We start from the raw sequence: 16794 nt of genomic DNA on the forward strand, positions 1-16794 counted from the left end.
GCGGTTTGTTAACTACTTGAATCAGCCATCCTCACTGTCTTCAGATGACACGAGAAGCCATGCCTGATGGGGTTAATTAGGACCAGGAGTTGACAAAGGACCAGGATTCGGGGGGGGGGGGGGGGGTGACGCAAGAAGCTGTGGTGAAGGTGTTTATTGGCATCACAGGTGGGCTGCAGAGATTGTACGAATCAAGTCAATGAGTCTGTGCACATGTGTAACTGGTTGCCCACCCATCCAGAGCATTTTATCGCTAACTTTCAGTCACCGCAATCCTCTTACCCAGGCTGGTAGAATTGGAGTGCTGCCACAGCTGCCTCGTGATTTTCATTTTAAAGAAAGCACTGCGGTGAGCAGAGAAGCATGGGAAGTGGACACTGTTGGAACGATCAGATAGGTAGGCAGAGGAAAGGAAAGTATTGCTAGTTTAGTTGGATTGTCTGACTATGGCTGAGAATCTCCAGTTACAAATCTTAACCCTGCCATGGAGCGCAAATAGGCCAATCACTCAGGCCTTAGCCAGGTGGGGCTTTATCCCGGGGCGATCCCCGGGATCATCCCTGTGCATTCCCATGACACACAGGGGATCCCGGGATCAGGAAGGGATGATCCCTCCGTTGTCCTGGGATCTCACCCTCCACCTTAGGCCTGGTTTTTCTGCGATCTCAGGCTGAGCCCGAGACTGCAGAATGTGTGGCTGGGTGTCATGGTTTGTCACGGTTCCTCAGGGGTGGGGTGGGGGATTTTTTTTTTTTTAAAAAAGGACTTACCTTTTGCACATGACTGCTCGTGCACTCCTGTCTCTTTAAAAAACAAAAACGCCGCACGCCATGTGTGAACAGAGGGGGAGATCTCGCAATAAAAATATTGTGGGATCTTTACCTCTCCGTCCCGCTAGACCGGTAGGTCTAGCTAAGGCCTCAATCTAATCTACCTTACCCATTTATTGTGAATAAATGGTGGCAGGGGGAAAAGACAACCACATATGTAGCTGAGGTAACAGTTCTTGAATAATTATCAGGTCACAAACTTTACATTATTAACATAGTTTTTTCTTCACTAAGGTACTCATGATGTAACTGTTTTTAAAGGGTAAACACCTTCCATTTTTAATGCATAAAAGTAAACATCATTTAATTATACATTAATTATATGTTTTATTTGGTGAACCTAATATACAGATGCTATTAAATGTTGAAATTAAATCCTTATTTGCATGAAGGGTTATCTGACAAGTTAAACAGCTATTTAAAACTGTTCAACTTGATCCTCTCTAAAGAAGTGTTTAAATTTTAGATTTTGCAATAGCTATTTTAACAGAGATCAGAAGAGTTCCCACCCTATTGAAATGGGAAGGGCAGAAAATAAACATATCGAATCCCAATGAAATTTACTTCTCAAATTAAAAAAGGAGGTTTGCTGATGTCAGAAAGGATTTATGCACCTTGTTCATCCCTGGCTGATGGCTGGTTGGCCACTGCGTGAACAGAGTGCTGAACTAGATGGACCCTTGGTCTGATCCAGCAGGGCTCTTCTTATGTTCTTATCTCCTTTGTACTTCTCTTGGAAGGCCCAGACTGATCAAAAAGCATCAAAGCAAGCTGAATTTCGACTGATACCAAATATGAATTGGAAGTGGTCAATGAAATCCCAGTTTGCTTGAGGTCTCCTCCCAGCTGGTCAATGCTGGTAGTACCAATTATGCTTAGCTCACTCCACAGACATTTTTAGGCTCCAGAATCAAATTTTACACTTCCAAACAACCAGATCATCTCAAGAGTTTTCCAGTTTACTTCTGTTCATGGATGCTGTACAGCTTTGAGCAACAAACCCAAAGGAGCTTCCTTGTGGAAACTGTACAACTCTAGTCAAATTGACTCAATTGCAACATCCCAATCGGGAGAATCAATTACGTAGCATTCTCTTAGCCTACTGACATGCTATTTTCAATTGGAAGGTGGAAAGGGCTTTCATGAACATGAGGTGGACCCTAAGTCTTCTCTTGCTGTTCTGCTCTCTACATCATGATGCTACAACCCAATAGAGATTTCCATTGGATTTGCTGCCAGGAGTAAAGATGAATACAACTCCATTCCATGCTGACCTAAGGAGTGGTGTGCAACATCAATAAGGAATCTACTCTACTCTATGCAAGCCTTTAATGGTGAAAATTGCAGGTCATAATAAGTTCATTACCTAGCGTTTTTATTCGGGTGTGAGCCATAATGGCTGAAAAACATGATGCAATCCCTGACAACCAGCCATGATGGCTGGGGGTTGGTGAGAGATGGAGCCCAGCATTAACTGGGGGTTGGGGGAGGTTTTCCTCCCCTGATGTAAAGACATATTCTGATGGATATCTTCTTCAGTTCAACGGCCCTGGAATGATTTTTGAGACATGGATTGTGGCAAGGGACCTTACCTCATTAGCAGAGCACATACTTTCCCAAAGTTTCTGGCTGAAATCCTGGACAGCCACTGCTAGGCCTAGTAGACAATACAGCATCCGATGGTTCAATGGTTGATTCAATATAAGGTGGTCTCATAAGTTCATAACTTCAAACCAGGAACAGTACAATTTTCTCCTTCTAAAGCAGGCCAGGACAACCTATGCTAGGGACCGTGGTTTGGAAGCTTGCCTGGGACCGCAAAATGTGGGGAGGACTGTTCAGCTCCCAGCAGATTGTAATACTCGGCTGGTGGTTTGCATTTGACTGGGTGAGTCACCAGATGTGCAGGCATGTTCTAAAGTGTGAGCAGTTACCACAGGCAACTCTCAGGTGAAGGGAGAATCAGTATTTTCATCTCGGTGAGACTTCTCAGATCCTCTCTCCATTTGACAGAAACCAAAGTTACATTTGAACTGCTGCTCATTCAAATATTGCTTATTTATCCACTAGGGAACAAACCTCATTCTCTCTTTCATGCTTCAGTATTGGCTTTGTCTTTCAAGACGTTTGCTAAGAGATGAGAGCCCTTTGCCTCCTTTGGGTTTTGAGATAGTAAGTTAGGAAAATTTAAATCTTCCAGCCTCTGCAATAATAATAATAAAAAATAGAGAGTGGGGGGAAGGGGAGAGCTGAGATTGTCAAGTAAGAGCTTGTCAGTATAATGCAGACTCAAAAACTGGGGGAGACTTAACTAATGATAACGGAAAATTAATCCATACACTAAGGGTCAGCAGCTGGAGAGCCCTGAGCCAAATCCAGTTCCCTAGTTCCTAAAGTAGAGGTAAAAGGGGTGGAGAAAAGCACCTTTGGCGGACGGTCACCAGGGGGAGAAGGGGAGATGAGGTTTGTTGATCCAGTATGGTCTAGTAGACAATTCCTAATTTCTTCCCTTTTTAACTTGGGAAAATAATCTGCATTATACATACACACACACTGAGAGCCTAGATGGTTTTTTCTGAGCAAAAACAAGGGGAGAACAGAAAAATGCTTGCTCTAGTCTCAGTCTATGCACACACACTGCTTTCAAGAGGGTAGCAACAGGCCCAGCAGGAGCAGTTCACAGGGAATTTTAAACAGAGGGATTCACCCTTCCCATCATTTTCACTGACACATTGATTAGCAAGGGCATGGAGCAGTAAAGAACAGTGCTTGGTGGGACATGTTTCTCCCTAGGGGTGCTCTGATTCCTCCACTTAGAAAGGAAGAGGAATAAGCGTGCTATGGGGGTGGGGGTAGTAGTGAGAGCTAAAGGAGGTAAGGGAGAGAGCCAGGCACTCCTCTCCAGCCACAGATTTTATCGAAGTTTGAGGAGAGTTTGGTGCGGGGGGTGATTCAATTTTTGAGATGTTTTAGCAAGCCCTTTTGTTGGTTTCTGGATCCGAGCCTGGAGAAGTCCACTGGAAACCTTATTGTCTATGCTGACTGGCAGCAGCTGTCCTGAGTCTCAGACAGAGGACTTGTTTTTGTTTACTTCCAATTCCTTACTTATGGATAAAGCTTAAAATGAGATCACAAAGGGATGGTTTGCATGACTGTCGCAGCCGATTAAATAAGCCACAGTGGATTGCGGTGCATGCTGGCAGCCACTGCGAATAGTCAGGACCTTGGGTTATCATGGAATGCAAATGCAGCACAGGGTAGGTTGTTGATGTGGTTAACAAACCACCCACAACCCCAAAACAGCCCATGAGTAGTGAATAGTTTGTTAACCATGCTAACAACCTACTCTTGCCAGATTCGGACATCACAATAAGCCACGGTGTCCACTTGCTGTGGCTTGAATGTTCAAAATGGCCACCAACACACACATTCCAATCTACTGTGGCTTAAATAAGTCATGGTGGGCTGTAGCAGTCATGTGAACCAGGCTAATCTTAGATAAAAATGTGAATGTGGAAGTCATTCAAATGACTTAGGAGTTCATTATTTCTCTTTTTTCCTTTCATTTTTATAATAATTATTTTGTTGTTTTATTGTGTTGCGTAACCTTTTACCTTGCATTCTGCATCTAGGAAAAATAGAAAATGCAAAATCTTTGCATCATAGGCTGGCTATATTTGTTTGCTTTAAGAAAAGAGTTGCTGGCTGAAATTCTAATGAAATCTGGGTGAAAAAATATGAAAAACAGAAAAGAGTCCTTATTTTTATTTTATAAGTAGTATAACTTAACTGGTGAATATTTACTAACTTTTCTTTTTCTTAGTAATTAGAAGTATTACTTTGCATTGTCATAACATTTAAAATCATAATAGATTTTAAAAGACCTACCAATTCACTGTTTATTTTCTAAAATTTGGGATATGTTTTCAGACACCCCCTGCCCACATGGAGAGCGAGAGCGAGAGCTGTCTTTTACTATTGGTCTGTTTACCCCAGTGTTGCTCACATTAGCAGGAGCTGACTGGCAGTTTCAGACAGGAATATTATCCAACCCTACCGGGAGATGACAGGTATTGAACCTTGGGCCTTTTGCATGCAATGCATGCGCTCTACCACTCAGCTGCAGTCCTTCAAACCCTGCACAATTTCGGGGTATTTAGGAGAGGCAGACCTGGACCACCTATCTTGCTATCCTTGGTGTTGTTTCAGAACTGTTTTGATTGTGTGCTGCTCTTGCAGATACTCCAACAGGAAAAAGATACAGCCTCCTGTTGAGTGACACGTGTTTCAGACTGATAAATGCCTCCAAGCAACGGGGACATGGGATTATCAACAGTTGGACTGCAAGTCATTTGGAACAGAAGACAGGAAATAATAATTGCATAAAACATTGTCATTTTCCCCCTTTAAGAGGAGAGCTTGGAATTAGAGAGCAGATATATGTGTGTCTAGGGGTGGGGTGGGGGTAGAGCTTCTTAAGCATGTAAATGCCATCTTGATTTCAAGTAACCAGTTTCTGCCTCTTCCATCAATATTTCATTCTAGTAAGCATTTATGCAGTGATTGTGTGTTGCAGCTGAGTTGTAATTAACTAAACACTTGCCTGCATAAACACACGTCTACATCTGCAATGAGTGTATCAGAAGGGAAGGGAATATGTAGCATTTGGAAGCTCTTGAATTTGTTTCACTTTGAACAGGGCTGGATAAACTGCTACATTAGGTATACTGTAGAGCAGGGGTAGGCAACATGGTGCCCTCCAACTCCCATAATTCCTGGACAACAACCATGCTGGCTGGGACTTATGAGAGTTGTAGTCCAAACATATGGAAGGAACTACATTGCCTACTCCAGGGGTGGGCAGAAAATAGATGCTTTGGGTTTCAAGTCCTGGCATTCCTGACCATTTGCCATGTTGACAAAGGCTTCTGGGAGCTGAAGTCCAGATCATCTAGAGATCTACCTCCTGCCCATTGCTGGCCTATTTCTGCTGTAGAATATTAGCCCTAATCAGAGAACAATGAGACTGGGTATCATTCCTTCAGCCTGTGCTCTTGTACTAGATTCCAAGATACAGTCAAAAGGTTAAGGACAAGAAGGACAAGATGTCATTCACTCTATGTGAGTAGGAATGATTCCTTACCTTCCAGTGGCCAAGCAACAGGAAGATAGCCCAAGCTGGGCAAATGCAGGGATCCCCACTTATTTTCCGTACACATCACAGGAAAGCTACTTATATATCGTAATTTCCACAAAATGGCAACCATAAATAGCCCCATTTACATGCGCAAATGGACCATTTGTGTAAGTGGGGCTATTTATGGCCACCATTTTGCAGAAATACATAAGTAGCTTACCCAAGTCAATGCAAAATGGCGGTCAGTGTGCTGAACAGGGTTGGGTAAGCGGTGGAGGTTTGGTGAGCAGCATGGGCAGGGGGAGGGTTCACCTATCTCTACTTCTCTAGATTGAGCTTCAGTTTATTGGCCCTCATCCAGTCCATTACTGCAGCCAAGCATTGATTAAGTGCTTCCACTGCCTGACTTGAATCTGATGAGAACAAGAGATAGAGCTGTGTGTCATCAGCATACTGATAGCACTGCACTCTAAATCTCCAAAAGACCTCATTCAGCAGTTTCATGTAGATGTATGAGATAGAATCTTGCAGGACCTGTAAGTATTAAAGCCTTGGAGTCAAGCAGAAGACCCCCAGCATCACATTCTGAAAATGGCCATCCCAGTATGAGCTGAACCACTTCAAAGATGTATCACCTACACCCAACTCTCCAGAAGAATACCATGGCCGATGGTATTGAAAACTGCTGAGAGGTCTAAGAGAATCAACAAGGTCACAAACCCTGTCCCAGCAATAGTCATCTCACAGAGCAACCAAGGCAGGTTTTGTGGCAAAGCTGGGCCCAAACTCTGACTGAAATAGATCTAGAAAATCCATTTTATCCAACAGTGACTGGATCTGACTGGCCAGCACCCACTTCAGAACCTTGCCCAGGAAGGGAATGTTAGATACCAGTCAGTTGCTAATCAGAATTTCTCAGTCCTTTGAAGAGACTGGGACCATTCTCTCCCATAGTGAATAATTTACAATCTATCTCATCCCCTCCCTACTGGATGGAATAAACTAAGGGTCAAGCAAATTATTTATTATTATTATTATTATTATTATTATTATTATTATTATTATTATTATTATTATTATTATTTCTTACCAGCCTCTCCCTTTGGATAGAGGCGGGGAACAACATTAGTACAACAATAGAATATAAATCAAATACATAAAATTAATTAAAAGAGCATATATGGCTGGGCTAATTCTAACAAGCACCTTGCCCATATCCTTGGGTCCTAAAAACAATATCCGACCAGACTGATAGAACTGGATTGAACTGCCTGAATTCTGGAATATAAATCATGATGGACACAAAATATTTGTCCTCAAAATGTTTGGCAAACATGTCTCAGTGTGCTTCTGAGGGTTCTATCAGATCTCCCACAGTGTGTTTGCTGATTGGCAGAGGCAAAATTCTGCAGAGATTCACTTTTAGCATTTGACAACTGGGTCTGCAAAAAAATATGTTGTGGTGCATCTACAGTCGCTTGGGTCTCCCAGGAGGGGAAGAGGAAAATGATAATGTTTGGGTTTTCCCCTCAAGACCTTCCCCTGTGCTAAAATGATCAGATAGCAGGTGATGTGAACACCTTTTGGTTGAGTCCCTGGAGGGAGCTGCTCCCGGTTTCCTCCTGACACATCCACTTTATAGTGCAGTGAGTGGAGGTGTTTTAATGACATAGCACAACAACTCCCCTCCAAGGGATTTATTATAAGTTGTTATCAATTTGAGCAGCCAAACCCCTTCTTCTTTCTCACACTTACCACCTCCAGTGTCCTTCTCCACACACACAGGCCAGGTTTGTTTTTTGTTTTGTTTCTTTGTTTTTATTTAAATTTACAAATTTATATACCTCCACATACTTAGGAGTCCCCAAAGTATATAGAAACTACCGTCTTAATTTTGAGTGACCTTATTTGGTTCCAAACTAATAGGCACTCAACCACCTGAATTCACAATTAGAGAGAATGATAGTGGCAGACATTGACCAGTTCTCACATAAAATCCTGGGTTAATTAACCCATGATTTGCCACAGTGCGTGCTGAGTGCACATTCTGAAAACATTTTGAATATTCAACCCCAGATCACACTAATTGGGCTTACAAAGCAATGTCCGAACCCAGACACTATAGACTTATGGTGGGTTAAACAACCCACAGTTAACATACAATTTGTAGTTAGTTTAACTGTGGGTTCCAGTAAGAGCTCAGGAATCAAAGTCAGTATCCAAAATAGATGGTAATTCATGATTACTCATGGTTGTGCTAATATGGGTGCTTAAAAGACTAAACCTGCTCACAATTTTTTTCACAAGGTTCTACTCATTTGATTAGAAAATCAATGCTGGAATTTCTCAGCAAGCTAAGATTCTGACAACACAAATGTGCCTTGGGAGCTATGTGATGTTTGCTGCTAAGAGTAGCAATAGTTTCACTGTAAAGCGGCAATGATGATTGCTTAAAGTTTGGGAGAGGAGCCAAAAGCACATTAGAGAGAGGAAGCATGGTTTGAAAGCTGCATGTACAATGTACTTTATGGCTAGATTGGTTAAAGTCGCATTACTTGCAAGTTAATGTACAAGCAATTCATCTATTGACTGGGGAAGCAAAGGTAACTTTGAATTTAGAAAGAAACACGACAAGTGGAACCTGCAACAAAACATTGCAGTGTATCATCACACCCTGAAACTTACGGTCCTCTTCACGTCATGCCTTCCTCCATTCCTTTCCTCATCCCCAGTTCCCCTTTTCCTTTTCCAACTGACAATGCACATTCTATAGCTACCAGTACACTCAGTTGCCATTGGGATTCCCCCGCCCTTTTCTTTCTTTTAAAGTGTGAGGGGTTGTACTTCTGCAGTACAAACCTTGGGGTTCTCCTGGGTGTTCTAATACCTCCTTCTTGTTTCTCGGTTGTCTGGTTTTGGCTCCAATCCTGATGGCCCGTACCATCTGAGTTTGCAACCGGAGGGAGTAATAATATATGAAAACATGGAGAGCAACAACAAACTTAACTAATTATACATCCTTCATTCTCTCCACTACTGCAGAAAAAGGCTATACGTGCACTCCCCAAATGACACTAGAAAACAAGAGCTGACAAAAAAATCATGCACCTGGGCTTTTTTATACTCCCCTTCCTAGTAAATATTTATACATTAAGATCCTTTAAATTCAGATTGGGTTTTTTTATGCTACATATTTGTTCCACCTGCCATAAAACAATAAATGGATTAGAAAAACACGTCTAGCTGCACTGGCAATTCTGTAGGTGGCTCTGTAAACTATGCTGAAATGTTATTTTGGCATCTCATTAAAGATATGGTCTGTGCATACCGGTACTTGCTAGCACAACAATACGGAGGGATAAAGAGGAAGACTGGGGCTATTCCCTGAAATGGTGGACAATGGGCCACCGCACCCTTGCTAACATGATGTATAGGTCCAATTTACTAGCTAAGGGCAACTGAATTAATGAATTATGATTAAGCATGAACTCAATTCTCCAGATGGTGGTTGGGGAGCCATACAAATATTCTGCAGTATATTCTGCCATACAAAGGACCCATAATAAAGTTAAGCTTGATAAAACACATGCCTTTAGGCATGGCACTGGGGTGTTTTTTTCCCTTTTATGCCATTCAGAAAATGTATTGTTAATGGGTGCCATAATTAAATTTAGTATGGCAGCCACAGGATCTCCCAATATTGCCCTTGAGGCTGGATTTGGGATGCAGGCTGCCACTTGGCTTTCTTTGTGATCAAGCATGTGTGCTTGCTATTTTTCTTCTTCTTTCATCCACAATTGCATTCCCTCTCCTGCCCCCATTCCACATCCCAGTGAATTCATTTTCGGATCACAGTTTACAGTAGCCAAAACACAGACATTTGGTTGTCAATGTCTGTAGAAATAAGACTGCTAAGACTAGAGAGTCCTTCAGTCTGATTCAGCAATGCTCTTCTTATGTTCTTAAAATGGTGTCATACACATCCAAGAAGAGGTTATCAGCAGACTTGGGGAAACCTCAAGTTTTACATTAGTGGGGAGAAATTAGGGGGAGAGGAAAAACTCAGAAAGAATCCCTAAACAGCCCAAGGAGAACTGAGTATACTCACTATGTATACCTCCAGTTGGTCATGGAACTGAGGGTAAAACAAAATCAAACTAAACAAAATCAGGAGAGAGGGAGAAATGGAATAGAATATCTTAGGAAAGGGTATGGCTGGCCAGCACCCTGAACATGATCACTCCACACTAAAACATTTTGTTGCAGGTCCCTACTTTCTAACAGTATGATAGAATTACTACAGATTTTTATCCCAAGGTGTTTGAAATAGTCCCAACAAGGATGTAGATTTGTAGCAAATGATTTTAAAACTCATGTACCCAAGTTCTAAGGTATATCAAGTACATCAAGAATACTGTTGACTGGCTGAACTTTTTAAACATTTAATCTAAACAAGTTATGGAAATCATACAAACAATGGCTCCCTCTCAAATTAGTGAAAACAGAACAAGCAAAAGCTAACTCTTAGCATACTGTTCGAATCACTGTCCCTGTTTTGGGATATCATGCTATAGGATTTAGGTATTCACATCAAAGACCAGCAGGTAATCATCCTACGCATATTTTAGGTACAAAAGTGTCACCTTGGAATGGTAAGATTACAATATATCCTGGTATTAAAACGCAGGCTTTTTAGAAATCAAGGTCTCTGAGATCAGGCATGTCATTTCATCTTTTACTTCAAAATCTCCCAAGTAGTTTCTACATTTCATGACATAAGAGCATTGAACACACAAGAATACAAAGTAATTGCAAATAAAACACAATTTAAAACAGTTCAGATGACACTTCAGGCTCTGTGGTTAGCAAAACTGTGGTTCTCTGGGGTTAGCACTAACCACAAGCTGTTGTGTCACACACAACACTTTAAGCCACAATGATATTTCTGAACTGGTACCAAAACAAAGCAGAGAAGTCAATGAGGGGCAGATATAGCGTCCTCTGAGAACCGATGTTGGGTTCTGTGAGAACAGGTCAAATATCCTCTACTTCCTGTATTTTCTCTTATATTGCAATGACTTCTTATCAACCGCTTATATATGTAGGGTGACAATATGAAAAGGAGGACAGGGCTCCTGTATCTTTAACAGTTGCATAGAAAAGGGAATTTCAGCAGGTGCTATTTGTATATATGGAGAACCTGGTGAAATTCCCTCTTCATCACAACAGTTAAAGCTGCAGGTGCCCTGCTGTCTTTTAAATCTGGTCACTCTAGTATAGCTCCTGCACTTTAACTGTTGTGATGAAGAGGGAATTTCACCAGGTTCTCCATATATACAAATGACACCTGCTGAAATTCCCTTTTCTATGCAACTGTTAAAGATACAGCAGCCCTGTCCTCCTTTTCATATGGTCATCCTAATATATGTCTCTCAAAAAGCAGGATTTTTTTTTAACAATTTCCCTAAGTCCCTCAAACATGATGTTACCTGCTTCTCTTTTTGCAGGTCCTGTTTTCTACTTCAAATCATAAGTGTTCCTTAATCCTGTATATTTCTCACAATATATCACATCACTTGTTTGTGTCATTATCTGCACATGCACACTGCCTAGCACTTACTCTTCCTTATCTGAAACACAAGTCGTTCCTTTCCCAAGTTGGGAAATTTCATCTTTACCATAGCAGGTTCCTAGGATAGTGAAAGGTTCAGTCAAAAGTAACAGCATGTCAGCATAAATGTGTCTATTAGAATCCTTCTGTTAGGATCAAACTGATTCAAAATTCATACAGGAATATATTTTTAATATAACGTTTGCTTCTTTAGGAAAATAATGAACTTATGAGAGAAGTATGCCTATGAGAAATATATGGAAGACCAATCACTCTATTTTGGATAAATATATGCAAAGTGGCCTATTATGCACATTGGTACAGAAGTCTTGCATGATGTAAAGGCTTCTGGGGCAAATGTTTGTCACGGGATGTAGGTTGTTTCAAGCAATGCTTCTACCAGCTCTGAACCAACTTTTTCAGGAAAAACTTTGACTAAAATGTGTTTGTTTATTCTTTAAAAAGAAAGAAACAAACAAAGAAAGATAGATAGATAGATACCGTGCCTTCTTTCCAAATACTTGCAAATAGTTATATAAACCTTGTTCCAAATCTTCAGCTTGAGATAAATCAGTCTATGAAACTAAAAGAATCAATTTTGTGCTTCAGCCCTCAAAACAAGCACATCCACAGAAACTAACTAGCCAGGCGATCTGGAATTGAAAATGTCATAGCGCAGTCACAGTTCCCCCCCCCACTTCTTCTAGTGGGTGGAAAAGGGAGGAGGCAACAGATGACAACTTCATCCTATCTGTCTAAAGGCTGCTAGCTCTGAAGTGACAGCAATGGAAATCCCAACATTCACCAGGTCCCAGGGCCCATCAAAAACAAACAACCATTTCTTCTTACCTTCAAAGCTCCCAGCAAACAGATAAATCCAAGTTATAGCAGGAACAAAGAGCAGAGTCAGAGAGGCAGCCAGGAATTTCCGTCGCCCTCTGCAGATTCCCAGCATTCTCTCAGAAGTGGAGACACCCAACCTGGTCCTGGTCCTATGTCGGAAGCATGGAGTCCACAGTCTCCCACATATTATTGTCTAAAAGAAAGAGAAGGAAACAGCTTAGTAGCCTGCTGCCCCCATCACCCAAGTCAGACTCTTCCACAGCCCTTGCAAAACTAAGGGGAAAATAAGCCATTTACACCACAAAAAATAAAAACAGCCCGAATTTCAGCATTCTGTAAAATGGTCAAAACAATAAATGCGTTCCTTAGAAACATCATGAAAGAGCATGAATCAATAGAGAATCTTATCATATCAGCTACACATGCAACATACATTTTATTAAAAAAGCAACAATTTTATGCTGCCCTTTGAAAATAAAAACTCCATTCTCCTTGATGTCTCTGCACAGGTGGTATTCCTGGGTAGATAAAACAGGGCCACCTGTTCTGCTGTCTCTGCTTCCAAAGAACAGCAGGCATATTGGCTGGAAATGGAAAAGCCAGAAGCTGTACAGTAACTAACTGTAATAGAGATTGTAAGATTATTTCTTCATTGGAAATTTTACTAAATATGTGTAAGATTGGGGATATAAAAGTTTGTTGGCATAGCATAGAGAAAAAAGTTTTGGGGGCATAGAATGGGTTTGAATGGGTATACAAGTGATAGGGTAATGCTTTAATATTAAGGGGACAAGTAGACATACACACATAGAACACTGTATCAGGGTTAGATGATTTGGTTTGGATAAGGCCTGATAGAAAATGATTTGGAAATATGGTTTGATATAGTTCAATGATGTTACTCATGAAGACTTGCAACTTGGGATTGCTCAAGAGACATGTACTAACTGTAACTAGGGGAAGAGTCCAGGGTGAAGGACAGGTGAGGTTGTGGTTAGAAAAATAAGAGCCAGACAACCACAAGAACAGGGAACTTGACCTTCTGTTGTCATAAAGAACTAATTGAGAAAGGGGAGGAGGTTTTCAGGAGAGGATGGTCTAAATTATGAGGTGGTCCAATGGGTTTAGAAGTTTAGAAGATGTCAATAGGAGAAGTTGATGATGTCAAATTGGGCATTCAAGGTTGAGCACAGAGGGATAAGATGTCTTCCCTTTCCCTCAGGCATGGTTTGGTCTTGTCTGGGAGAGATGGAAGTCCCTCTGTGGAGAAGAGCTCCTTCACAGAGTCTGTGTTTGTCTGTCTTTGTTTGTGTTTGTCTATGTTTGTCTTGTTCTCCAAATCTGCCAGACTTGTGAGTATGTTCTTTTAATTTTCTTTGCTGAATGGAGATTTGTGTGTCCGACTTTAACTTTCTTAAATTGTTTTAATAAATGTTTTTAAAGTTATAACAGTTTCATTCTTTGTGAATCTGAATGAAGTCAATCATTCTGGATGTGTATCTCCAGATCTTCTTTACCCTTACTATAGAGGGGAATTTAAAGAGTACTGTTACAAGTTATTGCAGAAACCTGTGACTATGTTCAGTACCTCTTAAAAGACCACCAGAAAATTCTTCCTACAAAATCAACAATGTTTTCTATTCATACATTATGTTTTTTAGGTGTACACCTTACATTTTTCAGTGTATATTTAAATCATGTGAATGCGTGAATGTTGCAAATAAGAGTTTACAAGCATATGCATTATGCAGGTACAACGTGACTGCAACATGTTGTTGAATGTCCCTTTAGTGATAACCTCAAATTTGTTACTGTTAGCATTGCTATAGCACTTCCTAAGATATAGCATCAGTAGCTTATTGTCAGGTATAGGTACAAGGCCGGCCTTGTACCTAGTGGTTAGATTTATTAGGAAATGGTTTGAGAATGTCAGATGTTTTTTGCAAGCTTATCTCTGTGAGAAGTTTACATGGGAGTAGCGGTTTCACTCCTTTGTTTCAGCCTTGAAGCAGCTGGTTCTCTGGGAACTTCAGAGTGTTTTGGAAAAGATGGGGGCTGCTCTTCGAAGTGGGTTGTAACATCCCACCCTCTTGGCACGTGGGCATGGTTTAAAAGGTCAGAGGACCTGTCTGTCAAGTGACATTGAATAGGCCTTAAAGGCTGGTGCAAAACTGAAAAAGCTTTGCTAGGTTTCATCTCTAAAACTTTCTAACCATCTTTCAGCTTTAAGTGTGTTTTGGAGACTCTAAATCCATTAAGCTTGTCTACCGTGTGATTTCCTCAATAAAAGAAGTCTCACTGATGTGAGTGTCTCGTGGCAGCTTGCCAGCACGTGTGAATGCCACAGGGAACAGGCATGAACACGGCACTTATATCTGAACAAACCTAGATTTTTGGGGTGGGGGGAGTTGGCCAGAAGCCTACACTGCTTAATTTCCCTTTTCCTTAATTCCTAATTGTTGCCAATTCCCATGTCTGCTACAATTAATGGAGAGGTAAAACTAACATAAAAGATCTAAAAGAATCTCTGGTCTTGTTAAATTCCCTATTATTATTATTATTATTATTATTAGTAGTAGTAGTAGTAGTAGTATCCCACCTTTTGCCCAATACTGGGCCTCAAGGCAGCCTTACAAAGTTTAAAACATACATTGAAAAGGGGAAAAAACGTTTAAAATACACAACAAAATTATAAGTCAATTAACATAGATGGAGGGGCAGATTATTCTCCAAAGGCCTGCTGGAACAAACAAGTTTTAGCCTGCTTCCGAAAGCCCATCAAGGAGGGAGAGTTTGGAACTCTCTTTCCCCGAGAAGAGAGTTCCAAAGCACTGGAGCAGCCACTGAGAAGGCCCTCCCCCATGTTCCCACCAAGCGTGCCCGTGAAGATGGTGGGACTGAAAGAAGGGCTTCTCTAGAAGATCTCAAAGCATGGGCAGGCTCATAAGGGAGAATACGGTCTTTCAAATAACCTGGACCTGAGCCATAAGAGCAGCTTTTCAAAATAAGTAAAAAATGAATATGCTGGGAAAAGGACACACAACGTGTTCAAAGAAATGTTGTTTTTTTAAAAGAAAGAAAAAAGAACAATCATTCTTGAAATGTATGGCATCACTCTGGGAAAACTGTGAGATTCACTGGGGCTTGGAGACTGGACAAAGGAAAGAATTAGTAAGACTTGGACAAGGTCAAGAATGGTGAAAAAGAAGTAGCAAGGTGAACAACCTCTTGGACACTGACTGGTTATCCTGTAGAGGCATTCAAGAGGCAGCTGGACAACCATCTGTCAGGTATGCTTTAGGGTGGATTCCAGTATTGAGCAGGGGGTTGGACTCGATGGCCTTATAGGCCCCTCCCAACTCTACTATTCTATGATTCTAGTCCTCCTAGAACCAGACTTATGGTCCTATATGGAATATAGCCCAAGCAAACCCCTCTCTGATATCCCTCAAGCCATAAGTCTGGTATCCTGAAACTTCACAAGTCTCAAGAGGGTTAGACAATTGCAAAAGTTCCACTCGCAGGGCCAGCCCTCCAATTAGGCAAAGTGAGGCAGCCCCCTCAGGTAGCAGATGCTGAGGGCAGAGCGTGGTGGTGAAGTGCTGAGGACAGAGCTATGTGTGCCACAGGTCCTGCACTTTGCCCCCCTAAGCTAGATCACTGCTCTCAGGTACACTGTGGATTGCTGTCCTGTTGCCAGTGTTGAAGTAAGATTCATCTGCCACTCCAATCAGCTTCTGTATGTGAAATGGAGGGGGGCAGTATCTTGTTCTTTCCCTCAGGCAACATCTCTTGGCTGAGCCCTGTCTACTTCTCACACTCTACAATACTCTAAGCCAACCATGGAGTGTGGTCGGTTGGTCAAAGGGAAAGAGCAGTCTATAATTTGTCCAAATACTATACATTCTAATTGGGAGATATAGTCCGCATGAAGGTTTCTGCTTTTTCCCCTTCACCTGCTGTAAAGGGCTAACAGCAATTAATTATATTTTCAGGGCTGGTTTTATTACTAGTACTTATTTGGGGAGGCTTCATTTGATAAAAATTTAAGCATTCTAAAGAATCCAGAAGACGGAACACCAAGCTAAACCAAGGATGTTATGATTCAGTAGGTAAGATTATTTTAACATTAACAACACTGTCCTCTGGGCCATGTAATGAAACTGTGTATGAATATTGATTTCAAAATTCTGTCACAGAACACTGCAGCAATGGACGCACACTCTTTTTTCGACCAATATATATTCAGTCGTTTTAAAATGCACCTGAAAGATGAGAAGGTATTAATAATAGTGACTGCTCTTTAAAGAAGCAAGTTTTGAGTCTTTTTGACAACACAAAAATGGTACAAAGCAAGTTGTCTCCTTTTCGGG

The 16794-nt window shown here is 41.3% G+C and overlaps 1 protein-coding gene across 2 annotated transcripts in view; it reads right to left on the minus strand.

Annotated features, from left to right (window-relative positions):
• The window catches only part of LARGE1 (LARGE xylosyl- and glucuronyltransferase 1), a 397052-nt gene that overhangs the window by 280997 nt on the left and 99261 nt on the right, over positions 1 to 16794 (minus strand). For both annotated transcript variants that reach the window (XM_063133451.1, XM_063133452.1), the window contains exon 2: positions 12428 to 12614. In XM_063133451.1, the coding sequence (XP_062989521.1) occupies positions 12428 to 12533 (106 nt within the window). In that variant the 5' untranslated portion in view covers positions 12534 to 12614. The remainder of the gene's footprint in view (positions 1 to 12427; positions 12615 to 16794) is intronic.

This window comes from Elgaria multicarinata, chromosome 9 (genome assembly GCF_023053635.1).
Source record: "Elgaria multicarinata webbii isolate HBS135686 ecotype San Diego chromosome 9, rElgMul1.1.pri, whole genome shotgun sequence".
In the NCBI taxonomy this organism is placed as follows: Eukaryota; Metazoa; Chordata; class Lepidosauria; order Squamata; family Anguidae; genus Elgaria; species Elgaria multicarinata.